General features: G+C 47.5%; 1 protein-coding gene across 1 annotated transcript in view; it reads left to right on the top strand.

Moving 5' to 3' along the window:
- The window catches only part of RECQL4 (RecQ like helicase 4), a 261,221-nt gene that overhangs the window by 48,190 nt on the left and 187,189 nt on the right, over nt 1–25,842 (top strand). Inside the window, exon 7 of the mRNA XM_030220936.1 lies at nt 13,171–13,270. Within this exon, the coding sequence (XP_030076796.1) occupies nt 13,171–13,270 (100 nt within the window). The remainder of the gene's footprint in view (nt 1–13,170; nt 13,271–25,842) is intronic.

Below are 25,842 nucleotides of genomic sequence, written 5' to 3'. Positions count from 1 at the left end.
ATGCAATGGATCGATAAGAGCAGCAGTTATGGATGCCATTCTATCAGTAATTAGCCACCTGATGGAAGACCAAAAACAGTTCAAGTCAACTATCCAGAGGGTCACCATGAGTCAACACCAATTTAACGGCGCTTAACAACAACACCTTGATCAGGGCTTGTCACTTGAAGATGCAGGCAGCAGCACTAGCCTGCTTCCATGGCTAAGTGAATGCCTCCAGGGCAGCGCAACTGGCTGTTTTGTATTTTCTCAGGGAGGGGGGTCAAGCAGTTATGCTTTCTGGACTGGACAGTTTTTCAGATGATTTTGATCTTGTGGTGAATTCTTTTGCAATTTGGATAATCTTTTTATCTTGCACATTGATATATGCAAGGGGGAAGTGGCCTTTAAAGCTTTGTTATCTTGTTGGATCAAGGATACTATTGAGACAGTTTTATCTGTTGAGCCATAAGAAGGTTGTATCGCCTTACAGGTGCTGTCCACTAGGACACAAGCAATATCATGGACTGAAATGAGTGCTGTGGCCCCTGAAGACATTTGCAGTGACAACATGGCTGTCACTACATTTGTTTATCAAGCATTACAAATTAATTGTCTGAGCTCAGGTGGACATTGTTTTTTTTGCAGGTGTTCTTTAGTGGAGTTGTACAGTTTAAATTTATTTCAACCCATAAGTACATAAGTATTGCCATACTGGGAAAGACCAAAGGTCCATCAAGCCCAGCATCCTGTTTCCAACAGTGGCCAATCCAGATCACAAATACCTGTCAAGATCCCAAAAAATACAAAACATTTTATACTGCTTATCCCAGAAATAGTGGATTTTCCCCAAGTCCATTTAATAACGGTCTATGGGCTTTTCCTCGACTATTGTAATAGTGTTTATATAAGATATCACCATTATTGATAACATTACATTGGTTGCTAGTTGAGGGCAGGGTTCTGTTTAAAAAGTGGCATGTTTAATTTTTAAGATCTTATAAGGACAAGTCCCATTATATAATCGTGTCATCTGATTATATGCCCACAATTCACAAGATTACGCAGGTTTAGATAAAATTCTATCCAGAGGTTAGAGCTATGAAAAGTCAGAGATTGCTTGTTCAGGCACTCCCTTATCAAGCTGCTATGATGTGGAACTCATTGGCACTTGCTCTAAGACTGGGAAGTGAGTATATGATATTCTGAAGAAGGCTTAAAACATTTTATTTAAGACATTTCGGTTATATTACTAGGGTTTTTTTTTGTTTTTTATAATATATACATCCTAGAAATCTTCTAGACTGTTCTTTTGTAATCTGTAAAGGATCATATTGGTAACTTGTGGAATAGAAATTGACATATTTATTTTTATTTTATTTTGTTACATTTGTACCCCGCGTTTTCCCACTCATGGCAGGCTCAATGCAGCGGGCAATGGAGGGTTAAGTGACTTGCCCTGAGTCACAAGGAGCTGCCTGTGCCGGGAATCGAACTCAGTTCCTCAGTTCCCCGGGACCAAAGTCCACCACCCTAACCACTAGGCCACTCCTCCTACAAGTTTGTGTGTGTCTTTTGCTTGGAACAGTGAAGCTTGGGTCCATCCTATTTGTCTCTAGTGGTCTAGCATGATGCTAAGAAAGGAGAAATTTTGAATTACCTTCAGTGCTGCTAGATTAGTCCAAATCCCTCCTTAGCAGATTGTGGGCTATGAGGCTTTCTCTGCTTTTCAGGAAATCACAATTAGTTTCTGGCTATTTTGTAGAGTTTGGGTTTAGGTTTGGAGTCCCAAGGGGGTACTTTGGATGGATAGTTTGTCTGTTTCAAGGTTTGACTTATGGTTTGATATACAGTTTCTGCTTTGGCAAACGTATGCTGGCAAATTCAAGGAGTAAACCAGTACTTGTACTGGTGATGATGTTACTGAAAGTCATTCTCTGTGTCCCGTTCCGGGCCCTTACCTGGCGGTCCGCGAGCAGGAGCGGGAACCAGGGGCGCCCGTGGGATCCGGGACGGCAGGGAGAGGCTGCCGAAGGGATCGGCGCTGCCGCAAGCTGCTCCGAGGCCGGCGATCGAGAGGAGCAAGCGCCGGCCTCGGAGAAGGAGATCCGCCGGCCAAGATGGCGGCGCCGGCGTCTTCGTCCTCCTCGCTGCAGCGGGACCAGCGAGGAAGCTCCGCCCACTCGCGCCGGATTGGCGCGTCCGCGCAGAAACTCCGCCCGCCGGACGGGAGGACCAATCCGGGTCCCTCTGCCTGCCTGGGCGAAGAGGATTGGTTCCAGCTGTTACCCCAGGAAGGACGAGCGGGGGATTTAAAACGAAGACACGGAAGGGGTCCAGTGCTTCCGTTTCGTTGTCAGAAGCCACGTTCCAAGACTGCGTTTGTTCCTAGTGTTCAGCTAGCTGTCCTGCTAGCCACCTCCTGCAGGTACTGTGTTCTGTTCAGCTAGCCGTCCTGCTAGCCGCCTCCTGTAGAGACTGTGTTCTGTTCAGCTAGCCGTCCTGCTAGCCGCCTCCTGTAGAGACTGTGTTCTGTTCAGCTAGCCGTCCTGCTAGCCGCCTCCTGTAGAGACTGTGTTCTGTTCAGCTAGCCGTCCTGCTAGCCGCCTCCTGTAGAGACTGTGTTCTGTTCAGCTAGCCGTCCTGCTAGCCACCTCCTGTAGAGACTGTGTTCTGTGCAGCTAGCCGTCCTGCTAGCCACCTTCTGCAGAGACTGTGTTCCGTGCAGCTAAGCCGTCCTGCTAGCCACCTTCGGTGGAGACGGTGCTTCCTTCAGCTAGCCGTCCTGCTAGCCACCTCCGGTGGAGACTGTGTTTGCAGCTAGCCATCTTGCTAGGGCCTCTGGATCGCCGAGGCCCTCTTCAAGCCAGAAGCCGCCTCTACTAGGCCTCCCCTAAAGACTGCGTGCTGACTTCCAGCCAGGCCAGCCGTCACCCCGCGGTTCCAGCAGTCCTGCTGGCCGCCTGCAGCTGAGGGCTCAACCCTCGGTGAACGGCGGTCGCCGCGGGTGAAGATTCGGGGTGCTCGGCTGTCCCCTGGGGCCTTGTGGGGCTCGGGGAGACTCGAGAGCTCACCAACCAAAAGAAACATCAGGGACGCGACAGGAAACGGAAGCCATGAGCTCGCCGACGCAACCTGATCTACGGGACCTGGCCAAGGTTCTCCAGCAGCAACAGGAACAGCTTAATGCCCTGTCTGGGGCGCTCCAGAACGTATGCTCTCAACTTTCCACGCTTCAGGTACAGAACCAGGCCGCTGCGGTCCAGGGGGCCGCAGCGGCTCCCCGTGTGGGAGGGTTCCGCATGGGACCTCGGTTCCCTGAACCAGCACGATATGATGGGACCCCTGGAGGTTGTCGGGGGTTCCTTAACCAGTGTAACCTGGCCTTCCGGATGCAACCGGAGGCATTTGCTTCGGACCAAAGTAAGGTGGGCTACATTATGGGCCTTTGCGAAGGGAAGGCCCAGGACTGGGTGGCCCCCCTGAACGAACAACAGGACCCTATTTTGGATGATTATAGTGAATTTCAGCGCCGGTTCCGGATGGTGTTCGACCTTCCGGGGAGACCCTCCTCCGTGGCGTCAGAACTGCTCCGGATTCATCAGGGAGAAGGAACGGTGGCCGACTATGCCATCCGGTTTCGAACCTTAGCCACAGAGCTGCGTTGGAATCCGGAGTCCTTGATGGCCATCTTTATGGAAGGCTTACAAGAACGGATCAAGGACGAATTGGCGGGACGGGAGATCCCCGGACAATTGGATGCCCTCATCTCGCTCTGTATATGAGTAGACACCCGATTCCAGGAGCGAGCCAGAGCCCGGGCGGAGCGGCAGAAGTGGGCACGAGGGACCCCCCGGACGGGCAAAGGGCCGTCCCCTCGCCAGGGGAACCGTGACTCCACGGAGCCCGGGGAAGAGCCGATGGTGATGGGCCGTCAACGGTTGACTCCCTCCGAAAGACAGCAACGACAGTCGAACGGACTGTGCTTCTATTGTGGGAAGGCTGGACATTTCCTCCGGACTTGTTCCGTCCGGCCGGGAAATGCGCTCCCCAAGGCACCCTGAGGGGAGGGTTCTTGGGGCACTCCGCTCCCCTACCGGACTCCTTGATCATACTACCAGTAACGTTACGGTGGCAGGAGGCCACGATCCAGACCCGGGCCCTGGTGGACTCGGGGTCAGGGGGCAACTTTATTGGACTCGAACTGCTGCAGCAAATGGGCTGGCCCACGCTCCCGCGGAGGCCGGTGCTGCGAATAACCTCCATCCAAGGGACTACACTTCCCCAGCCGGTCACGGAGATCACCCCCGTGTTGGGATTGCAGGTGGGGGAGGATCATCGGGAGGAGGCCGAATTCTTAGTGTTATCCCGGACCATCCACCCAGTGGTCCTGGGACTGCCGTGGTTACGGTGCCACAACCCGGTTATCGACTGGCCCGGGGGAAGGATTCAGGCTTGGGGTAATTCCTGTCAGGAGACCTGTTGTAAGGGCCGGGCTGGCAGCTGTCCGGCCTTAAATACGTTGCCCGAAGAGGGACGGGTTGAACTGGGCTCGCTGCCTATGGATTATAGAGACTTTGCAGATGTGTTTAATCCCAAGGAAGCGGAGGTGCTACCGCCTCATAGGTCTTTTGACTGTGCCATTAATCTGAAGACGGATACGGTACCCCCACGGGGCCGACTGTACAAGCTGTCCCGAGGAGAGTCCAAGGTAATGCAAGAATACATCCGTGAGAACCTGCGAAAAGGGTTCATTCAGCTTTCTACGTCCCCCGCGGGGGCGGGATTCTTTTTTGTTACCAAGAAGGATGGGTCCCTGAGGCCCTGTATTGACTATCGGGGGTTAAATGCCATCACCGTGAAAGACCGTTTTCCTCTACCGCTCATTCCCGAGCTCTTTGACAGGCTGCAAGGAGCACAGATGTTCACTAAATTGGATTTGCGGGGGGCCTACAATTTAGTGCGAATCCGATCAGGGGACGAATGGAAAACGGCTTTTAACACCCACGAGGGACATTTTGAATATCGGGTGATGCCGTTCGGCCTATGCAATGCCCCCGCAGTGTTTCAACGTCTTATCAACTACGTGCTAGAGGATTTGCTAAACTCCACGGTGATTGTATACCTGGATGACATTCTGGTTTACTCTAAGGACCCCGCGGAGCATACGGGCCATGTTCGCGCTGTGCTGCACCGGTTACGACGAGCCCATCTACTTGCTAAACTCAGTAAATGCGCTTTCCATCAGCGGTCATTACCCTTTTTAGGACATATTCTGCTACCCGGGGGCCTACAGATGGAGCCGGACAAACTCCGGGCCATTCGAGAGTGGCCACAACCGTTGGGACTGAGGGCATTGCAACGGTTCCTGGGCTTCGCCAATTACTATCGCCAGTTTATCCCCCAGTATTCCCAATTGACAGCGCCACTGACGGCGCTCACCCAAAAGAACGCGAGGGTCCGGGATTGGCCACCAGAGGCGCAAGCGGCCTTTCATCAGGTAAAAGAGGCCTTCAAGTCAGCGTCCATCCTGCGGGCCCCCGATCCGGCGAAACCTTTTATTGTAGAAGTGGACGCGTCCGCCTTGGGGGCGGGGGCGGTCATCTCTCAAATCAACCCCGGAGGCCGGCGTCAACCGTGCTCCTTCTTCTCCCGTAAATTCTCCCCAGCAGAACGGAATTATACGGTAGGGGATAGAGAACTCCTGGCCCTGAAATTAGCCCTGCAGGAATGGAGGCACCTGCTGGAGGGAGCGGAGCACCGATTTACGGTCATCACTGACCACAAGAACCTCCTATATCTTCAAGAGGCTCAGCGATTGAACCCCCGACAGGCTCGGTGGTCGTTATTCTTTGCCAGGTTTCATTTCCAGTTAGTATTCCGGGCGGCGTCCCAGAATACTCCGGCGGACTCGCTCTCCCGAGCATTTGAGGCCCCTGAAGAGACCAAGGAGGCTCATCCTATGTTAGATCCCGCGTGTCTCAGTGCGGCTACAGGGGAAGTCGCGCCGAACAAGGAGTTCGTGTCGGCCGCCGACCAAAAAAGAGTAATGCAGTGGGGACACTCATCTAGATGGGCCGGGCACTTCGGGTATCACAAGACTCTCCGATTCATCGCGAGACAGTATCAATGGCCACAGATGAGGCGGGATATTCTCCAGTTTGTTACCTCGTGCCCGGTGTGTGCCCGGACCAAGCCAGTAGGGGGACCTCCCGTGGGAGACCTGCAACCAATGCCCGTACCGACCACTCCCTGGACGGAGGTATCCATGGATTTCATCACTGACCTACCCCGTTCCCAGGGCCAGACCGTGATCTGGGTTGTGGTGGACCGTTTCTCGAAAATGGCTCACTTTGTTCCATTCTCGAGTCTTCCTTCGGCAGCCTCTCTAGCCCAGGCCTTCATTCACCACATTTTTCGGCTACATGGGCTGCCCAGTCGGATCATTAGTGACCGAGGACCCCAATTTACCTCACGCTTCTGGAGAGCCTTGTGCACGGCCTTGGGAGTAGAGACCCATTTTTCATCCGCCTACCATCCCCAAACCAACGGCATGGTTGAGAGAATTAACCAAACATTGAAAGGATTCTTGCGAGCGTTTGTTAACCAACGACAAGATAACTGGGCTTCTCTCCTCCCATGGGCCGAGTTCGCTTATAACCAGAGTGACCATTCCTCCTCAGGACAGTCCCCGTTCTTCATGGTATACGGACGACATCCTCGGCTTCCAGGGCCGTTCCCTTCTACAGCGGTAACCCCGGGAGGGGACCAAACCATGGCGGACCTACAGAAGGTCTGGGAGATGGCTAGGGAACAACTACAGAAGACCGTTACCGAAGATAAAGTCTTTGCCGACCGCCACCGGCGACCCGCCCCAGTGCTCCAGCCAGGGCAGAAGGTGTGGTTAAGCACTAAGCATCTGAGGTTCCGAGTACCCTCCCGGAAACTGGGACCTCGATATGCTGGACCTTTTGCTATTCAAGAACGAATTGGACCAGTAACGTATCGGTTGCGGTTACCGAGGACCCTACGAGTGCACAACGCCTTCCATATCTCCTTATTGAAGAGGTTTCGAGGGTCCAGATGGCACCCGCACCCATCCGAACAGGAAGCTCTCCAGGTGGCCCCGGATCCGGAGTATGAGATAGGAGAGGTTCTTGACTCGAAATGGCGGCGGGGAAGACTGTATTATTTGTTATCATGGAAATCTTTTGGCCCCGAAGACAACTCCTGGGAACCCGTGGCTAATGTACATGCTCCAGAATTGGTTAAAGCCTTCCACGCCCGATATCCGTCCAAACCCGGGCCCCGGGAGAAGGGGTCATCCGGGGAGGATACTGTCCCGTTCCGGGCCCTTACCTGGCGGTCCGCGGGCAGGAGCGGGAACCAGGGGCGCCCGTGGGATCCGGGACGGCAGGGAGAGGCTGCCGAAGGGATCGGCGCTGCCGCAAGCTGCTCCGAGGCCGGCGATCCAGAGGAGCAAGCGCCGGCCTCGGAGAAGGAGATCCGCCGGCCAAGATGGCGGCGCCGGCGTCTTCGTCCTCCTCGCTGCAGCGGGACCAGCGAGGAAGCTCCGCCCACTCGCGCTGGATTGGCGCGTCCGCGCAGAAACTCCGCCCGCCGGACGGGAGGACCAATCCGGGTCCCTCTGCCTGCCTGGGCGAAGAGGATTGGTTCCAGCTGTTACCCCAGGAAGGACGAGCGGGGGATTTAAAACGAAGACACGGAAGGGGTCCAGTGCTTCCGTTTCGTTGTCAGAAGCCACGTTCCAAGACTGCGTTTGTTCCTAGTGTTCAGCTAGCTGTCCTGCTAGCCACCTCCTGCAGGTACTGTGTTCTGTTCAGCTAGCCGTCCTGCTAGCCGCCTCCTGTAGAGACTGTGTTCTGTTCAGCTAGCCGTCCTGCTAGCCGCCTCCTGTAGAGACTGTGTTCTGTTCAGCTAGCCGTCCTGCTAGCCGCCTCCTGTAGAGACTGTGTTCTGTTCAGCTAGCCGTCCTGCTAGCCACCTCCTGTAGAGACTGTGTTCTGTGCAGCTAGCCGTCCTGCTAGCCACCTTCTGCAGAGACTGTGTTCCGTGCAGCTAAGCCGTCCTGCTAGCCACCTCCGGTGGAGACGGTGCTTCCTTCAGCTAGCCGTCCTGCTAGCCACCTCCGGTGGAGACTGTGTTTGCAGCTAGCCATCTTGCTAGGGCCTCTGGATCGCCGAGGCCCTCTTCAAGCCAGAAGCCGCCTCTACTAGGCCTCCCCTAAAGACTGCGTGCTGACTTCCAGCCAGGCCAGCCATCACCCCGCGGTTCCAGCAGTCCTGCTGGCCGCCTGCAGCTGAGGGCTCAACCCTCGGTGAACGGCGGTCGCCGCGGGTGAAGATTCGGGGTGCTCGGCTGTCCCCTGGGGCCTTGTGGGGCTCGGGGAGACTCGAGAGCTCACCAACCAAAAGAAACATCAGGGACGCGACACTCTGCTTCCAGTTGCTGGTTAGGGAGCACAATCCACTTGTCTGGTCTGATCTAGCAGGACTAAAAGAAAGTAAAGTACCTGTCTACAATATGTAAACCACTTGCATTACCCTTACCCTTAAATTAGCAGGGAAGTCCAAGTTAGAGAGCTGCACGGGAACGGGGTTTGCGGAACCCGTAGGATTCCCGCAGGGACGGAAGCAGTTCTGCGGGGTTCCCGCGGGGACGGAAGCAGTTCTGCGGAGTTCCTGTGGGGTTCCCACGGGGATGGAAGCAGTTCTGCGTGGTACCTGTGGAAGTGTAAGCTACACCTGCACCAGCCTCTCATCTACCGAGTGTCACCATATTCTTGTAAAAGGTGAAGTCTGACTGGAATTTACAAGGAAGAATCCCTTTTACACTGGACTTTTACATACTTGCTGCTCTACTTTGGAACAGTTTACCAGATGAGGTCCAACTATTAAAAGATTACTCAGTTTTATTTTAATTAGATAAGTTTACAGGAAGTTGACAGATAAAAATTTCCCTTGTGTAATGATTCAAGTAAAAAAAAACCTCATTAAGAAGTAATCACAAGTCCACAATTGGGAGAGGAAGAAGAGATGCAAGAAAAAAAAAAGGCAAAATAACTAAGTCAAAGATATATCCAGAGGTATATTATGGGCAGTGTGGGCTTTGATTGATTCAGATTAGGCTTGCTTTTCTGAAGTAGACTGTGAAAACTGTAAGGCTGGTGTAGCTATTCTACATGCTGTTTTAGATTTTTTCATTTTTATTAGTTTTTATTATTTATTTATTTATTTATTTACTTATTTATTTATCTCATTTGTACCCCACAGTTTCCCAACAATGTCAGGCTCAATGTGGCTTACAATGCACCACAGAGGCAAGTGCCAATGTAGCAAAATGAAACCAATACACCAAATCTACAAGTGATAATGGGGAAGAATAGGAATGGATGGGGATAAGAGGGCAAGCTGGTAGGGAAGGGAATATGTCCAAATGTCTTTAGTTTGGTGTGCGTCCAGCAGTGGAATCACTGGGAGAGCCAGCAGGGTAGGCATTTCTGAATAACATGGTCTTCAGTGATTTCTGGAATGTTGGATGATCTGCAATGGTTCTGATGGACCTTAGTAAAGAGTTCCAAACCTGAGTCCCAAGGAAAGAGAAGGAGGTAGCGTATGCAGTTTTGTACTTGACTCCAGTGCAGTTTGGATAGTGGAGGGTAAGATACGAGTGGGCAAGACGGGACGCATTCCGGAGTGGTAAGGAGATGAGATCTATCATGTAGCCAGGTACTTCGCCGTAAAGTGTTTGGTGTACTAGAGAGCAAAGTTTGAAGGTGATACTGGGAAAAGACCAAGGGTCCATCGAGCCCAGCATCCTGTCCATGACAGCAGCCAATCCAGGCCAAGGGCACCTGGCAAGCTTCCCAAACGTACAAACATTCTATACATGTTATTCCTGGGATTGTGGATTTTTCCCAAGTCCATTTAGAAGCGGTTTATGGACTTGTCCTTTAGGAAACCGTCTAACCCCTTTTTAAACTCTGCCAAGCTAACTGCCTTCACCACATTCTCCGGCAACAAATTCCAGAGTTTAATTAAGCGTTGGGTGAAGAAAGATTTTCTCCGATTTGTTTTAAATTTACTACACTGTAGTTTCATCGCATGCCCCCTAGTCCTAGTATTTTTGGAAAGCGTGAACAGATTCTTCACATCCACCTGTTCCACTCCACTCATTATTTTATATACCTCTATCATGTCTCCCCTCAGCCATCTCTTCTCCAAGCTGAAAAGACCTAGCCTCCTTAGTCTTTCTTCATAGGGAAGTCGTCCCATCCCCGCTATCATTTTAGTCACCCTTCGCTGCACCTTTTCCAATTCCACTATATCTTTCTTGCGATGCGGCGACCAGAATTGAACACAATACACCATGGAGCGATATAACGGAATTATAACATCCTCACACCTGTTTTCCATACCTTTCCTAATAATACCCAACATTCTATTCGCTTTCTGAGCCGCAGCAGCACACTGAGTAGAAGGTTTCAGTGTATTATCGAGGACGGCACCCAGATCCCTTTCTTGGTCCGTAACTCCTAACGCGGAACCTTGCATGACATAGCTATAATTCGAGTTCTTTTTTCCCATATGCATCACCTTGCACTTGCTCACATTAAACGTCATCTGCCATCTAGCCGCCCAGTCTCCCAGTCTCATAAGGTCCTTCTGTAATTTTTCACAATCCTGTTGCGAGTTAACTGCTTTGAATAACTTTGTGTCATCAGCAAATTTAATTACCTCGCTTTTTACTCCCATCTCTAAATCATTTATAAATATATTAAAAAGCAGCGGTCCTAGCACAGACCCCTGAGGAACCCCACTAACTACCCTTCTCCGTTGTGAATACTGCCCATTTAACCCCACTCTCTGTTTCCTATCCTTCAACCAGTTTTTAATCCACAATAGGACATTTCCTCCTATCCCATGACCCTCCAATTTCCTCTGTAGCCTTTCATGAGGTACCTTGTCAAACGCCTTTTGAAAATCCAGATCTATATATATAAAACTCACCCTCAACGTTCTATTGTCTGATGTCACTGAAGCCAAGGTTCGTAAGTTCGAAGCTCTGAAGCCAAGAAAATCACAGTCTCGGGACCCCGCCCTCGCGTCAAACGTTATGACGTTGAGGGCGGAGCAATTCACTCACATCGACGGTGGCCAGGGCGGCGCAATGGGCCACCCACTGACGACGAAGGTGCGTTGGGAGGAGGGGGCTACAGTCACACATCGACGGCGGCGCAATGCCGACACTAACAACGAAGGTGCGTTGGGTGGGGTGGCCACAGGAAAGCCTTGCTAGCGCCCGTTTCATTGGCTCCAGAAACGGGCCTTTTTTTACTAGTATATAATATCAACCGGCTCCCCTTTGTCCACATGTTTGTTTACTCCTTCAAAGAATTGAAGTAAATTGGTCAGGCAATTTAAAAATTGTAATTGTGAATAATGGTGCGATTAAAGGTATAGTTTCTCCTCCCCGCTCCCCCCCCCCCCCCCCCCCCCCCCCCAGCGCCTTGTGAATCTGGGCAATGGAAAATTAAGGAGGTGTTTTACTAAGCTGCAGTAGCATTTTTAGCTCAAGGTAGAAATCAGCTGGCGGTAAACACCGAGACGCCCATTGCATTCCTAAGGACGTCTTGGCGTTTACCATCAGCTGATTTCTATTGCCAGCTTAAAACACTACCATGAAGTGACTTGCTCAGAGTAGCAAAGAGCTGCAGTGGGAAAAAGATAAATTGCATACCTTTAATCGTTCAATTAATCGGGATTAAAATTTTAATCAAAATTCAGCCCTAGTTTAGATTATGGAACTGTTCTGCTGGTAACTGGCACTGAGTAATTAATTGTTTTTTAGGTTTTTTTTTTTAGGTTGGGTTGACTTGGGTGGGTTCTGCAAATTGAAAGGTTGTAACCTGACATTATTTTGTTGTATGTTTAAATTGATTTGTGGTACATGATTGATTTCTGTGTATTTGTCAAACTGTCTGTATAATGACTGACTGTAATTATGTGTATATTTTTTTATTGTGTGTGTGTAAATTACCTTGGTGATTCAGAAATTTAACAAAAAGCCTGTGATCTGGAGGGCAAGGGCACAACAGCTTTGATCCATTGCTACCCAAGGTCATACAGTAGTGTGTGTTGTTCTCTCCTTACCTAAAGGACTGATAGGCAGATGATCAAAAGCAAACGCCGGCGCTAGAGGCTGTTAGCGCCATACTAGCGCTGGCGTTTGCTACCGCCCCATGATCAGAGCCCTCGAGCGCGTGAAACAGCGCGCTCAAGGGCTCTTAGCACAAGTAGCTTGCAAATGCATGCTCATCAGCGCTTAACGCATTCATCCCCAATGATCAGCGACCAGCACGCCAAAGATTGAGTCGCTGGCCACGACAAAGCCTACGCCAGCTCCGAGCTGGTGTTAGGGTTTGCAGATCATTGCGGAGGAATGGTGAGCCCTGGCCAGCTTGCATTTGCATGCTGGCAGGCCCCCATTCCCCCCTATAGCAAACCTGCCAGCGAGGGCAGTTGAGGATGTCCAAAATTTGGACGTTTCTGTGACGGGGCAGGTGAGGATGTCCACATTTTGGACGTTTCTGCAATGGGCAGTTAAGGACGTCCAAAGCTGGATGTTTCTATGAGAAAGATGTCTTTCTCATAGAAACATCCAGTTTTGGACGTCCTTAACTGCCCATTGCAGAAATGTCCAAAATGTGGACGTCTTCACCTGCCCCGTCGCTATACCTCCGACACCCCCTTGAAATTTGGCCGTCCCTGCAACAGGGCAGTTGAGGGCGTCCATCTTCCGATTTAAAGATGGGCGTCCTCTTTTCATTGGTCTCCAGCCCAGACCTGTCAAACAAGTGCGGGAGGATTGTGCTGAGCGCATGCTTAGGCACAATTCTCCCGCACTTCTACCCCATAATCAGAGATAATTGCGCTGCTTAAATTTGCATGCATTATCTCTGATAATAGGTCTAATAGCGCTCTGCGCTGTTCCAGCACTATTTTAGAGCGCTGTTTGGAACAGCGCGGGGCTTTTGATCATCTGTCTGTGAATGTGGCTTTGAAAATAGTATTACCCTCCACACTCCTATTATGGGGGAATAGTGTCGAAGAATTTGTATTTCTGATTTTAACTCTTTAACCCTGCTGCTGCCTTTTTTTTTTTCTATAGAGTATCTTCGAATAAGAATGGAAATTATGTCCGAATTAATTTAAAGAAGAGAAGCCATGTGAAAGGGTATGCTTTACATGGGAATCGCCTCCGCAAGCAGGTATCAAATCTCTTCAAAGACAAGGGGAGGTTTTAGTAACCCTAAGCCATCGGATTATGCCCTCAACTTCCCACTTTTCTAGCCCACGTAAACTGCACCCATGTTTTTACTTTTGGAGTGGTTCCCTGAAAGAGTATTTCATTCAAAGTGGGGTGATTCCATCATCCACCGCCTCCCCTGGAGTATGCGTGAAATACACCTAACTGTACTGTACATGATGTCTCTCATGATTCAAGAAACACTAGCTAACACAAATTTCCTTTTCATCTAGCTAGACCAGTCCACACCAGTGGGTTATATCCCCCAATCAGAAGATGGAGGTAGAGAAAACAGACAGACAAGTTTCCAGTGACCTCATAAGAATAACCCGATTAAAAGGGTCACCAATTTTATTAGTGTGGGTAATTGCAATAAGCTGTTCTCAAACAACCCAGCACTGTACTGCCTCACAAGCACCAGGAACATAGCTGTCAACAAGCAAATAATCTTTCTACTTTCAGACCTCAGTGGTGACACGTAGTAACATAGTAGATGATGGCAGATAAAGACCTATGTCTGCCCAACAAGATAAACTCATTACATACGGTATGTGATACTTTCCTATATATACCTGATCTTGATTAGTCCTTGCTATTTTCAGGACATAGACTGTAGAAGTCTGCCCGGCACTGTCCTTGTTCTAAAATTTCTGAAGTTGTCGAAACCCCTGAAAAGCTCCACTGCAGCCTATCCAATCTATTCAGCCACAATCAGGGCACAGACTATAGAAGTCCACCCAGTACTGACTTTGTTTCCCAGTTATTGGTGTTGCTACCTAATCTTTGCTAAGCTTCTTTGTATCCATTCCTTCTAAACATGATTCCTTTGTGTTTATCCCATGCATTTTTAAATTCCGTTACCATTTGCATCTCCACCACCTTCCACAGGAGGGCATTCCAGGTATCTACCACCCCCGTTTCACATGGCTAAACACTCCATGACTCGCCTGTCTCTTCATAGGTCTCTATAGCCAACTTTATTTTTTTTTATTTTTACTTTTTTTTTCAAAACAGAAATTTTGCTTTAAAATCATACTTCTCCTACCAATTTAGAATGACTTAGCTTTGATGTGAAGGACCAGATGTCGACATGCGCCATGTTTAGCTATCCACTGCTTCAGGGTGTGATCCTTTGCCTGAACCAATCGCTCATACTTCCTTCACATTCTTTTCACCAAAAAATAACAGCAGGTGCAGCGTGGAGCTAGTCAGTATTTCTCTACCTCTAGCAGATGGTGTAGGTTGGGCTCATGCAGCTGTTATTTTTTGTTTTTTAGCCTGACTCCCACAGACCCAGGCTACGGCTGGCGTCTTGTTGGTGGAGTCCCTTGGCCAATGTTTCTCTCCTGCTGGCACAGCCACATGGGGCCCCTTCCAGCTGAAGTTCAGCCCTTCCCCCCCTCTCCCTGGTAGCCACTGACCAACACCTGGAAAAAATAGTAAAAGGTTCGCTTGCTGTTTTGTGCAATTCATAAAAGTTACTACAAACAAAATTTTAAAAAAGGAAAAAAAACTGCTCCAGCAGGAGGACCGATTTAGGCGGTTTGGGGACTCTTCACTTTGGGCCATCTGCTGGATGAGTGGTGGGGAAGGAGCCAGTAGTTTTGCCAATCATGGTGGAAGGTTCTAGAGCAGATGTCTGTGAGTGTGGCAGCTTCCTCTCTTTCCACCGCTCCAGGCCTACTGGATGCAGACCCACAGAAGAGGCTCAGCTTGTAGGTACCACTCCCTGTAGGGGTCTGCTCCCATAGCCCTTCTTCCTTGGATCTATCCTCTGAGGTCCCCAAGGGGCCCAGTTTGGGATGATGGGTCAATGAAAACGATGGTGATCTCGTAGAGCCTTGGTAGGGCTCTCATAGCCTGAAGGGGGCTGGGCCTCTCATGGGTAGGCCATGAGGATTGTGCAGGGGCGCTGCCAGTGTCTTCTCAGCCTCCTGGAATTGTCTCCTTGCCAAGCATGCACAGGTGGCCAGTGAGGACTCTGATAATCTTCCTGTGCTCTCCACCTGCAGGGATCCCAGCTGGGGGAGAATTTGATAGTGCCTCCATCCCAGTCATGTTTGGACTCCCTTATTGATCAAGTCCCTGAGGTCCTTCAGTTGTCTTCGGCACCTCCTGCGGAGATCAGGGGATAGTCACCTCATTTTGACAGGCTGTTGGAGGTGGTCCTTAAGGAGTAGGAGACCTAAGGTTCCATCAGCTCTATCCGCTTTTCCATGAGGACGTTGACTGGCTCTTCCTGCTTCCTAGGGTGGTTGCCTTGGTCATGGCTGTAGCAAAGAAAACAAAGATCCTTCTGGAGGGGCGTGGTGCCATCAAGGACCCCAGTGAATGGAGGTTGGAGCAGTTGATGAATCAGAGTTTTACGTCCTCTGTTCTGGAGGTCCAGGCGGCCATCTGTGGAGGTTTTGTGGCTCAAGCTCTGCTCCAGTGAGTACAGTAGTTTCCTTCCTCCTCAGAGTCAGCCCAGCTGGAATTCACTGTGGTTTCTTTGGTGGATTTGTTGTATGATCTAATCTGTATGTGCCCCAGTTCTGTCACTTCAGCCATGGAGGCTCACCACTGGCTTTGACTGTGCCATTGGTTGTTGGATGCTGTCTCCAAAGATTTTGTTGGTTGCTTTCTAAGGGCAGTCTGTTATTTGGGGAGGACCTTGAAAAGCTGGTCAAGGACCTAGGTGAAGCTTTTCTTCAGCACCTGCCCGAGGATAAGCTGCTTGTGGCCTCCAGGTCCTTGTGGGGGGTGGGATGGGGAGTCACTCCCTGGACTGTCGTCAATTTCAGTCAAAAGCCCATGCAGGGAGGCACTGACACAAAGGAGCAGAAGGACTCCTTCTTTCAGGGGGCAAAGTGATCTAGGTATGGCAATGTTTTCTCTGTCCCTGGGGCTGCAGCCCAGGAGGGACCCAGTGAGATTTTGGGGGTCTCTCCTAGGTTGGTTCAGGTGGGAAGTTGGCTCAGCCTTCTTGTCTGGAAGTGGACCCTTCTTACGTTGGACCAGTGGGTTCTGGATGTTGTTTACACTGACTACATAGTTTGTAACCTTTAGATTGTAAGCTCTTTTGAGCAGGGACGGTCCTTCCCCGTGTTAAACTTGTACAGCGCTGCGTAACCCTGGCAGCGCTATAGAAATGCTAAGTAGTAGTAGTAGTTATGCCTTAGAGTTAAAGTCCCCTGTTTCAGACACCTTTATGTGTCCCCCTGTGGTTTCTCCCTCAAAAGGAGGGTGGTGGAAGACATCTTGGCATGCTTCATCCAACTGGGAGCAGGGGAGTGGGTACTTTGCCCTCTACTTTTTGGTCCCAAGGAAAAGGGGCTTCTGTACCACTCTGGACCTCAAGGGGGTCAATGCAGCCTTGAGGGTCCCCAGTTATACATGGAGACTCTGTGCTTGGTGATTGCTTCAGTCCACCCAAGAGAGTTCCTCTCCTTCTTGGACTTGGTGGAGGCCTATTTTTACATCCTGATTCGTCTGGATCATAGGTGGTTCCTCAGATTCCGCATATTGGGCAGACACTTTCACTTCCTGGCCCTTCCATATGACTGCCTCCTTCACCAGGAGGGGCGTTCATGTGCATCCTTGTATGAACAACTGGTTGATCCAAGCTAATTCAGAGGAGACTCTCAATTGGCGAGATCCCAAGTTGTCGGGTTCTTGGAGAGCCTGGGTTTCAGTGGTCATTACATAAGTCTTTAATCAGTGGTCATTATATAAGTCTTTAAGATCAAATTTCTCAAAATGTCTGAGTTAGCAGTTGGTATTTTCAGTACATTATGTCTTAAGTACATAAGTAATGCCACACTGGGAAAAGACCAAGGGTCCATCGAGCCCAGCATCCTGTCCACGACAGCGGCCAATCCAGGCCAAGGGCACCTGGCGAGCTTCCGAAACGTACAAACATTCTATACATGTTATTCCTGGAATTGTGGATTTTTCCCAAGTCCATTTAGTAGTGGTTTATGGACTTGTTCTTTAGGAAACCGTCTAATCTGCTAAGCTAACCGCCTTCACCACATTCCCGGCAACGAATTCCAGAGTTTAATTAAGCGTTGGGTGAAGAAAAATTTTCTACGATTTGTTTTAAATTTACTACACTGTAGTTTCATCGCATGCCCCCTAGTCCTAGTGTTTTTGGAAAGCATGAACAGACGCTTCACATCCACCTGTTCCACTCCACTCATTATTTTATATACCTCTATCATGTCTCCCCTCAGCCGTCTCATCTCCAAGCTGAAAAGCCCTAGCCTCCTTAGTCTTTCTTCATAGGGAAGTCATCCCATCCCTGCTATCATTTTAGTCGCCCTTCGCTGCACCTTTTCCAATTCCACTGTATCTTTCTTGAGATGTGGCGACCAGAATTGAACACAATACTCAAGGTGCGGTCGCACCATTGAGCGATACAATGGCATTATAACATCCTCACACCTGTTTTCCATACCTTTCCTAATAATACCCAACATTCTATTCGCTTTCCTAGCCACAGCAGCACACTGAGCAGAAGGTTTCAGTGTATTATCGACGACGACACCCAGATCCCTTTCTTGGTCCGTAACTCCTAACGTGGAACCTTGCATGACGTAGCTATAATTCGGGTTCTTTTTTTCCACATGCATCACCTTGCACTTGCTCACATTAAACGTCATCTGCCATTTAGCCGCCCAGTCTCGTAAGGTCCTTCTGTAATTTTTCACAATCCTGTCGCGAGTTAACGACTTTGAATAACTTTGTGTCATCAGCAAATTGAATTACCTCGCTACTTACTCCCATCTCTAAATCATTTATAAATATATTAAAAAGCAGCGGTCCTAGCACAGACCCCTGAGGAACCCCACTAACTACCCTTCTCCATTGTGAATACTGCCCATTTAACCCCACTCTCTGTTTCCTATCCTTCAACCAGTTTTTAATCCACAATAGGACATTTCCTCCTATCCCATGACCCTCCAATTTCCTCTGTAGCCTTTCATGAGGTACCTTGTCATACGCCTTTTGAAAATCCAGATACACGATATCAACCGGCTCCCCTTTGTCCACATGTTTGTTTACTCCTTCAAAGAATTGAAGTAAATTGGTCAGGCAAGATTTCCCCACACAAAAGCCGTGCTGACTTGGTCTCAGTAATCCATGTCCTTGGATGTGCTCTGTAATTTTGTTTTTGATAATAGCCTCTACCATTTTCCCTGGCACCAACGTCAGACTCACCGGTCTATAATTTCCCGGATCTCCCCTGGAACCTTTTTTAAAAATCAGCGTTACATTGGTCACCCTCCAATCTTCCGGTACCACGCTCGATTTTAAGGATAAATTGCATATCACTAACAGTAGCTCCGCAAGCTCATTTTTCAGTTCTATCAGTACTCTAGGATGAATACCATCCGGTCCAGGAGATTTGCTACTCTTCAGTTTGCTGAACTGCCCCATTACGTCCTCCAGGTTTACCGTGAAGTCAGTAAGTTTCTCTGACTTGTCCTTTTGAAATACCATTTCCGACACCGGTATCCCACCCAAATCTTCCTCGGTGAAGACCAAAGCAAAGAATTCATTCAATCTCTGCGCTACATCTTTATCTTCCTTGATCGCCCCTTTTACCCCTCTGTCTTTACTCAGGTTCTTCTTTTTCTGTAGCAGGAACGTTAATGTGGAATGCTTTGCCAGGTCAGCTTTGCTTAACTACTAGTTTCCAGCAATGTATTAAAAACATAGCTTTTTGTTCAAACATACAATTGATATAGTGCAGTTTTGGAAATTATGACATCAGCACCTTATGTTACTACTACTACTACTTATCATTTCTATAGCGCTACTAGACGTACGCAGCGCTGTACACTTGAACACGAAGAGACAGTCCCTGATCGACAGAACTTACAATCTAATTAGGACAGACAAAAATGTTCCTGATTATGTTAGTATTTTATGTTATATTTCTGTTAATTGATAATGCTGTTTTATATTGGTATGTATGTTTTATGGAAACCGCCTAGTTTATAGAAATAAGCAGTGAATTTTCTCCAAGTCCATCTTAATAATGACTTATGGACTTTTCTTTTAGGAAGCTATCCAAGCCTTTTTAAAACCCTGCTAAGCCAACTGTTTTTACCACATTCTCTGGCAACAAATTCCAGAATTTAATTACACTTGATTGAAGAATTATTTTCTCCAATTTGTTTTAAATTTACTACTTTGTAGCTTCATTGCATGCCCCCTAGTCCTAATATTTTTGGAAAGAGTAAACAAGTGATTCACGTCTACCTGTTCCACTCCACTCTATCATATCTCCCCTCAGCCGTCTTGTCTCCAAGCTGAAGATCCTTAGCCGCTTTAGCCTTTCCTCATAGGGTAGTCATCCCAACCCTTTATCATTTTCAACACCCTTCTCTGTACTTTTTCTAATTCCACTATCAGGCTCATTTTCAAAAGGGTGCCCGGTTGGTGTCCTGGCATGTCAAGGGGACCAGTGCACTACGAATGCTGGTTCCTTCCATGACCAAAGGGCTTGCATTTGGTCGTTTCTGAGATGGGCGTCCTTGGTTTCCATTATCGCCGAAAATCAGAAACGACCAAGTCTAGGGACGACCATCTCTAAGGACGACCTTAATGTCAAGATTTGGGCGTCCCCGACCGTATTATTGAAACGAAAGATGGACGTCCATCTTGTTTCGATAATACGGGTTTCCCCGACTCTCCACCGGGACATTTTTCGAGGACGTCCTCAGCAAAACTTGGGTGTCCCTTTCGATTATGCCCCTCCACATCTTTTTTGAGATGCAGTGACCAGAATTGCACACAGTATTCGAGGTGCAGTTGCACCATGGAGCGATACAAAGGCATTATAACATCCTCATGTTTGTTTTCCATTCCTTTCCTAATGATACCTAACATTCTATTTGCTTTCTTAGCCGCTGCCACTCACTGAGCAGAGAGTTTCAATGTATCATCAACAACGATACCTAGATCCCTTTACTGGTCAGTGACTCCTAATGTGGAACCTTGCATCACGTAACTATAGTTCGGGTTCCTCTTTCCCACATGCATCACTTTGCACTTGCTCACATTTATTTATTAGGATTTATTTACCGCCTTTTTGAAGGAATTCACCCAAGGTGGTGTACAATAAAAATAAATCAAACATGAGCAATAGCCAATTACATCAGTAAAAACATTCAAATAACAATGGAAGAGTGGCCTAGTGGTTAGGGTGGTGGACTTTGGTCCTGAGGAACTGAGTTCGATTCCCACTTCAGGCACAGGCAACTCCTTGTGACTCTGGGCAAGTCACTTAACCCTCCATTACCCCATGTAAGCCGCATTGAGCCTGCCATGAGTGGGAAAGCGCGGGGTACAAATGTAACAAAAAAAAAATACAATACGTAATAGAACATTTTAATTGACAGTGTGAGGAGCCACACCAGTCTGATGCAGGAGCTGGACTACATGGAAGTGCATTTCCTTACCAACCTTGGACATATCCGCTTGACTCCAGAGAGAATCACCAAACTGCAATTGTGGAAGAGGGAACTTTTGCCCAGACTGCCCTCCAACTGTAGGATTACCTTCAGCTGCTGGGATTGATGGCACCCACTCTGGAGGTGGTTTACAGAAGGTGTTCCAGGCCCAGTGGAGTCCCAAGTCTCAGGTTTTCAAGGTTCACCTTGCTCTATTATCTGCTATCAAGTAGGAATTCAGCTGTTGGGATCACTTGGTTCATCTCCTCGAAGGGGTTCTTTTTGCTGTCCTGGATTGGATGGTAGCCATCACCGATGCAAGCCTCAGGGCCTGGGGAGCCCATTGCCAGACCAGTAAGTTGCAGGCTACTTGGTTGGCAGAGACCTCTTGGTCCATTAACCACCTGGAGGCCAAGACGATTTGCCTGGCCCTATGGTCTATGGTTTATTGACTTGATATACCTCTTTTCATTGGAGCACAACAGAGCAGTTTACATAATTAAAATAGAGAGGAGGGAACTCCATTGAATGATGAAGAGAGAGTGGGAAAAGTGAGGAGGTAAGGGAGGGAAATGGCGCATCAAGGGACATTCCAGTCATCAGACCAGGCATTCAGGAAGCCAGCGGGAGATCAATCTGAAATGAAACAAGAAAGTGATCTGACCAGGGGCTTGGTAGACTTGTGAAGTCATGGAGTACAAAGGAGAAGCACTTTGGTTGGACAAAACAAGGTTCAAAGTGTGCTGTGCTGCAGGAGTCAAAAACTGAACATGCTGGACAAGATCTAGGTCGGAAAGTAAAGAGGAAAAGTGCTTATCTTGTGGACAGCCAGGATTTGACATGTGAAAATTAAAATCAACTAGAATGATTAGATTCAGGAATTGCAGAATCCCTATTTCTAGGGTTTGAAAGAGTAATTCCCACTGAAACATCATGAGATGGAGGAGAATATAAAATCAAGAGGTAAAGGGGGAATGAAGGTTATTTTAAAATATGGGGGAGCAGCAGGAGAGGGAGGGAATTGTGAGAGCTTTGCGGGCCAGGAAGGGAGAGATACCAAATCATTCCTGAAGGACTGCGAATTAACTACATTCTCCGAGGGTGCAACTCATGAAAAAGACCATGTTAGACTTCATGAATTCCTATCCTAATAGCTTGATTAACTCATTCAAATGGAAACCAGTACCATGGTCTGACCACTTCTAACTGTATTTCACCATTGGTATCTGTATGTCAAGCTTAACCACAAACAAGTCATCCAAACTCATCTCCACCAGAGGTAAAATCAATGAGTCCATTTTCTGGTCTGAGCTAACAGATTCCCTCACTACCACATCTCCTACATATGGTTCGATCAAATCCTGCTGGGACACTAAGAAGACATACTAGACAAAATTGCTTCATTTACCACTAAAAAGGTTAAGACATCCAGAAATTCGCCATGGTTTACAGAGGAACTATCCATCCTAAAAAAAGGGAATGTTGACGCCTAGAAAAGCAATGGAGAAAGAACAAAGATACTACTGATAAATCCAAATGGAAATCAGCCTTACGATGCTACAAAAAGAAGGTAGCTGACTCAAAACACCAATATTCTAACAACCTAATAGGTCAAGATGATTTTGACAACAAAAAACATTTTTCATTAGTTAAAACACTAGCTTCCACTAATAAGGATGTACATTCACAGAAAACATGTCCCACCGCTCAAGACGTAGCTGATCATTTCACCAATAAGATTCTCCAATTTAGGGCCAAACTATCTAAAGCTATACCAACAGAGGAAAATAGTCCAACCCGTAGCTCAACATTAATCGTCAGAGATTCTACGACCCAAGGACTCAAAACTGACCAAAACTGGGAATCTTTTCAACCACCGATAATTGAGAATGTAAGATCAAAGCTGTTGAAATGCTCCCAAGCCAACTGCTCCCTGGATCAATGCCTAAAATGCCTACTCAAATCCATCTCTATGGAAGCAGTAAACTGGCTACCCGATAATCTGAATGAGTTGTTAAAAACTGGCTCTCTTCCTCCTGATATGGGCAAAATTGTTCTCACTTCACTACTGAAGGGGATCTGGGCTAGACGTGACATCGCCTGAAAACTACCGTCCAGTGGCAAGCGTGCTCCTTTTTACTTAATTATTAGAAACCTACATTAGTAAACATCTCTCTTTATATCTGGAAAAATTTTCTATTTTACACTGGTCACAATTTGGCTTCAGATTGTCACATAGTACGGAAACATTGCTTCTAGTTCTAACTACATATGTCAAACAACATCTATGCAAAGGGGACCAAATATTTCTTCTCCAGTTCAATATATTGGTGGTGTTCGATGCGGTTGACCACACATTGGCACCGTGTTCAAATGGTTCAGCGAATTCCTTTCAAATCAAAGTTATTCTGTCAAGCAAAACAACCAACTTTCCAACTTCTGATCTCCTAACTGCGGGGTCCCGCAGGGATCTCCCCTCTCACCTATCTTGTTCAATCTCTTTATGTCATCCCTTGCCATAATACACCTGGGACTTAATGAACAACTATCATCCTTTGCAGATGACATCCTGCTTCTCTTACCAGTAACAGCATCAAACATAGATCCAACTCAGTCTGTAGCGAATGGTATGAATGCTGTCTGCACCTGGACCCTGACCAATAAGCTGAAATTGAATGCACAGTTGCCATCTGTTTAGCCCACCAGATTTTGGAGCTGCAGTTTCTCTTATGTGGGGATCTCTTATTTGTCATCCTCCACTGATTCTGTATCCTTGTGTATGGTGCCCTCCTTTCTTCCAAAGTTGTATCTCTTTTTCATTTGAACCAGATAATTTTGCATCCTGTGTTTCCGTTGGAATTGCTGAAAAGGGCGGATTGGACCCTGTGCAAGTTCGATTTTTACAGAGGTTTGATGAAGTATCTGGAGGTAACTAATGACTGAAGTCGGACTGCCTCTTCATTCTGTTTCAAGGGCTGCATAAAGGGGAAGCAGCTTCTATAGCTTCAGTAGTGCAATGGATTAAGGCAGCCATTGAGAATGCCTGTGTTTTAGGAAACAAGATGGTCCTATGTGGCATCAGGGTACATTTGTCAAGCTGCAATGTGGTCTTCTCTTCATTCTTTTGTGAAGCATTATAAATTAGATTTGTGGACCATGGGTGACAGTACCTTTGGCAGGATGGTTGTACAGGGAGCCGTGTCTTCCTCCCACCCAGTTGTATGAGTTTTGCCACATCCCACTAGTGTGGATTGGTCTAGCTGTGCGAAAAGGAACATGAAAATTTGTTCTTACCTGTTAATTTCCTCTCCTTGAGCCCTCCACTGTCCTGCCTGGAAAACTAGCAGTCAGGCTTACCCTCTAATTGTTTGGTGTCATGATAACACTGGTCTGTTTCTTGGAGTTTCTGTCTGCTTTATGTACTTATTTTTCATTTGATTCTCTTTGGGCAGAGGTTTTGGAGTAACCTGTAGGATGATTTCTGCTTGGGCTTTGTTAGATATATGCTGACTAGCCCCAAGCTGCACCTGCTTTTATACTATAAGAATTGCCATACTGGGTCAGACCAATGGTCCATCTAGCCCAGTATCCTGTTTCCAACAGTGACCAATCAAGGTCACAAGTACCTGGCAGAAACCCAAATAGTAGCAACATTCTATGCTACCAATCCCAGGGCAAGCAGTTGCTTCCCCATGTCTGTCTCAATAGCAGACTATTGACTTTTCCTCCAGAAACCTGTCCAAACTTTTTAAAACCCAGATAAGCTAACCGCTGTTACTACATCCTCCGGCAAAGAGTTCTAGTACTTAACTATTTATTGAATGAGAAAATATTTCCTCTTATTATTTGTTTTAAAAGTATTCCCATATAACTTCATTGAGTGTCCCCTAGTCTTTGTACTTTTTGAATGAGTAAAAAATTGATTTACTTCTACTCATTCTTACCACTCAAGATGTTGTAGATCTCAATCATATCTCCCCTCAACCGTCTCTTTTTCAAGTTGAAGAGCCCTAACCTCTTTAGTGTTTCCTCATATGAAAGGAGTTGCATCCCCTTTATCATTTTGGTTGCTGTTCTTTGAACCTTTTCTAATTCCGCTATATCTTTTTTGAGATACAGCGGCCAGAACTGAACACAATACTCAAGGTGAGGTCGGACCATGGAGTGATACAGAGGCATTATAATATTCTTGGTCTTTTTTACCATCCCTTTCCTAATAACTCCTAGCATCCTGTTTGTTTGTTTTTTTGGCTGCCATTGCACACTGAGCAAAAGACTTCAGCTTGTTGTCTACAATCTTTTTCTTGGGTGATGATTCCTAAGGTGGACCCTAGCATCAGGTAACTATGATTCAGATTATTCTTCCCAAGGTGCATCACTTTGCATTTGTCCATTAAATTTCAACTGCCATTTGGATGCCCAGCCTTCCAGTTTTGTATGGTCATCCCACAGTTTTCAAGCCCGTACATGTTTTAACAACCTTGAATAGTTTTGTGTCATCCCCAGATTTAATCACCTCACTCATTCTGATTTTGATATCGTTTATAAATATGTTAAATAGCACCAGTTTCATTATAGATCCCTGCGGCATGCCACTATTCACCCTCTTCCATTGAGGTCACTGGCTACTAGGAAGAGTGCTTATTTTATTTAGCACCATTTCTGTGGAATGCACTTCCTTTGGAGGTCTGTATGAAAAAATCATTGAAACAATTTAAGCAGCTGCTGAATCACATTATTTTACTCTTATATTTGGAGTAGGTTTCCCTGAGGGTTAGTGGGGATCGAGCCCTGGGTAACTGTAATGGTTGGTTTTATCTTCATTTATATGTATGGTTGAGTTATTTGATTCTTTCCTACCTGAACATTGTAGTTCCTTTTGATGTTTGATGTTTTATTTGTTTTATTATTGTGCACCAACTGTAACTGTCAGTGTCTATACCACCTTCCCCATTCCTGATACCTACACTGACTACATAGCTTATTACCTTTAGATTGTAAGCTCTCTTGAGCAGGGACTGTCCTTCCCCTTGTCTAAACTTGTACAGCGCTGCGTAACCCTGGCAGCGCTATAGAAGTGCTAAGTAGTAGT

The sequence above is a fragment of the Microcaecilia unicolor genome, chromosome 1 (genome assembly GCF_901765095.1).
Source record: "Microcaecilia unicolor chromosome 1, aMicUni1.1, whole genome shotgun sequence".
Lineage (NCBI taxonomy): Eukaryota > Metazoa > Chordata > Amphibia > Gymnophiona > Siphonopidae > Microcaecilia > Microcaecilia unicolor.
This window is presented reverse-complemented; position numbering and strand designations above follow the sequence as displayed.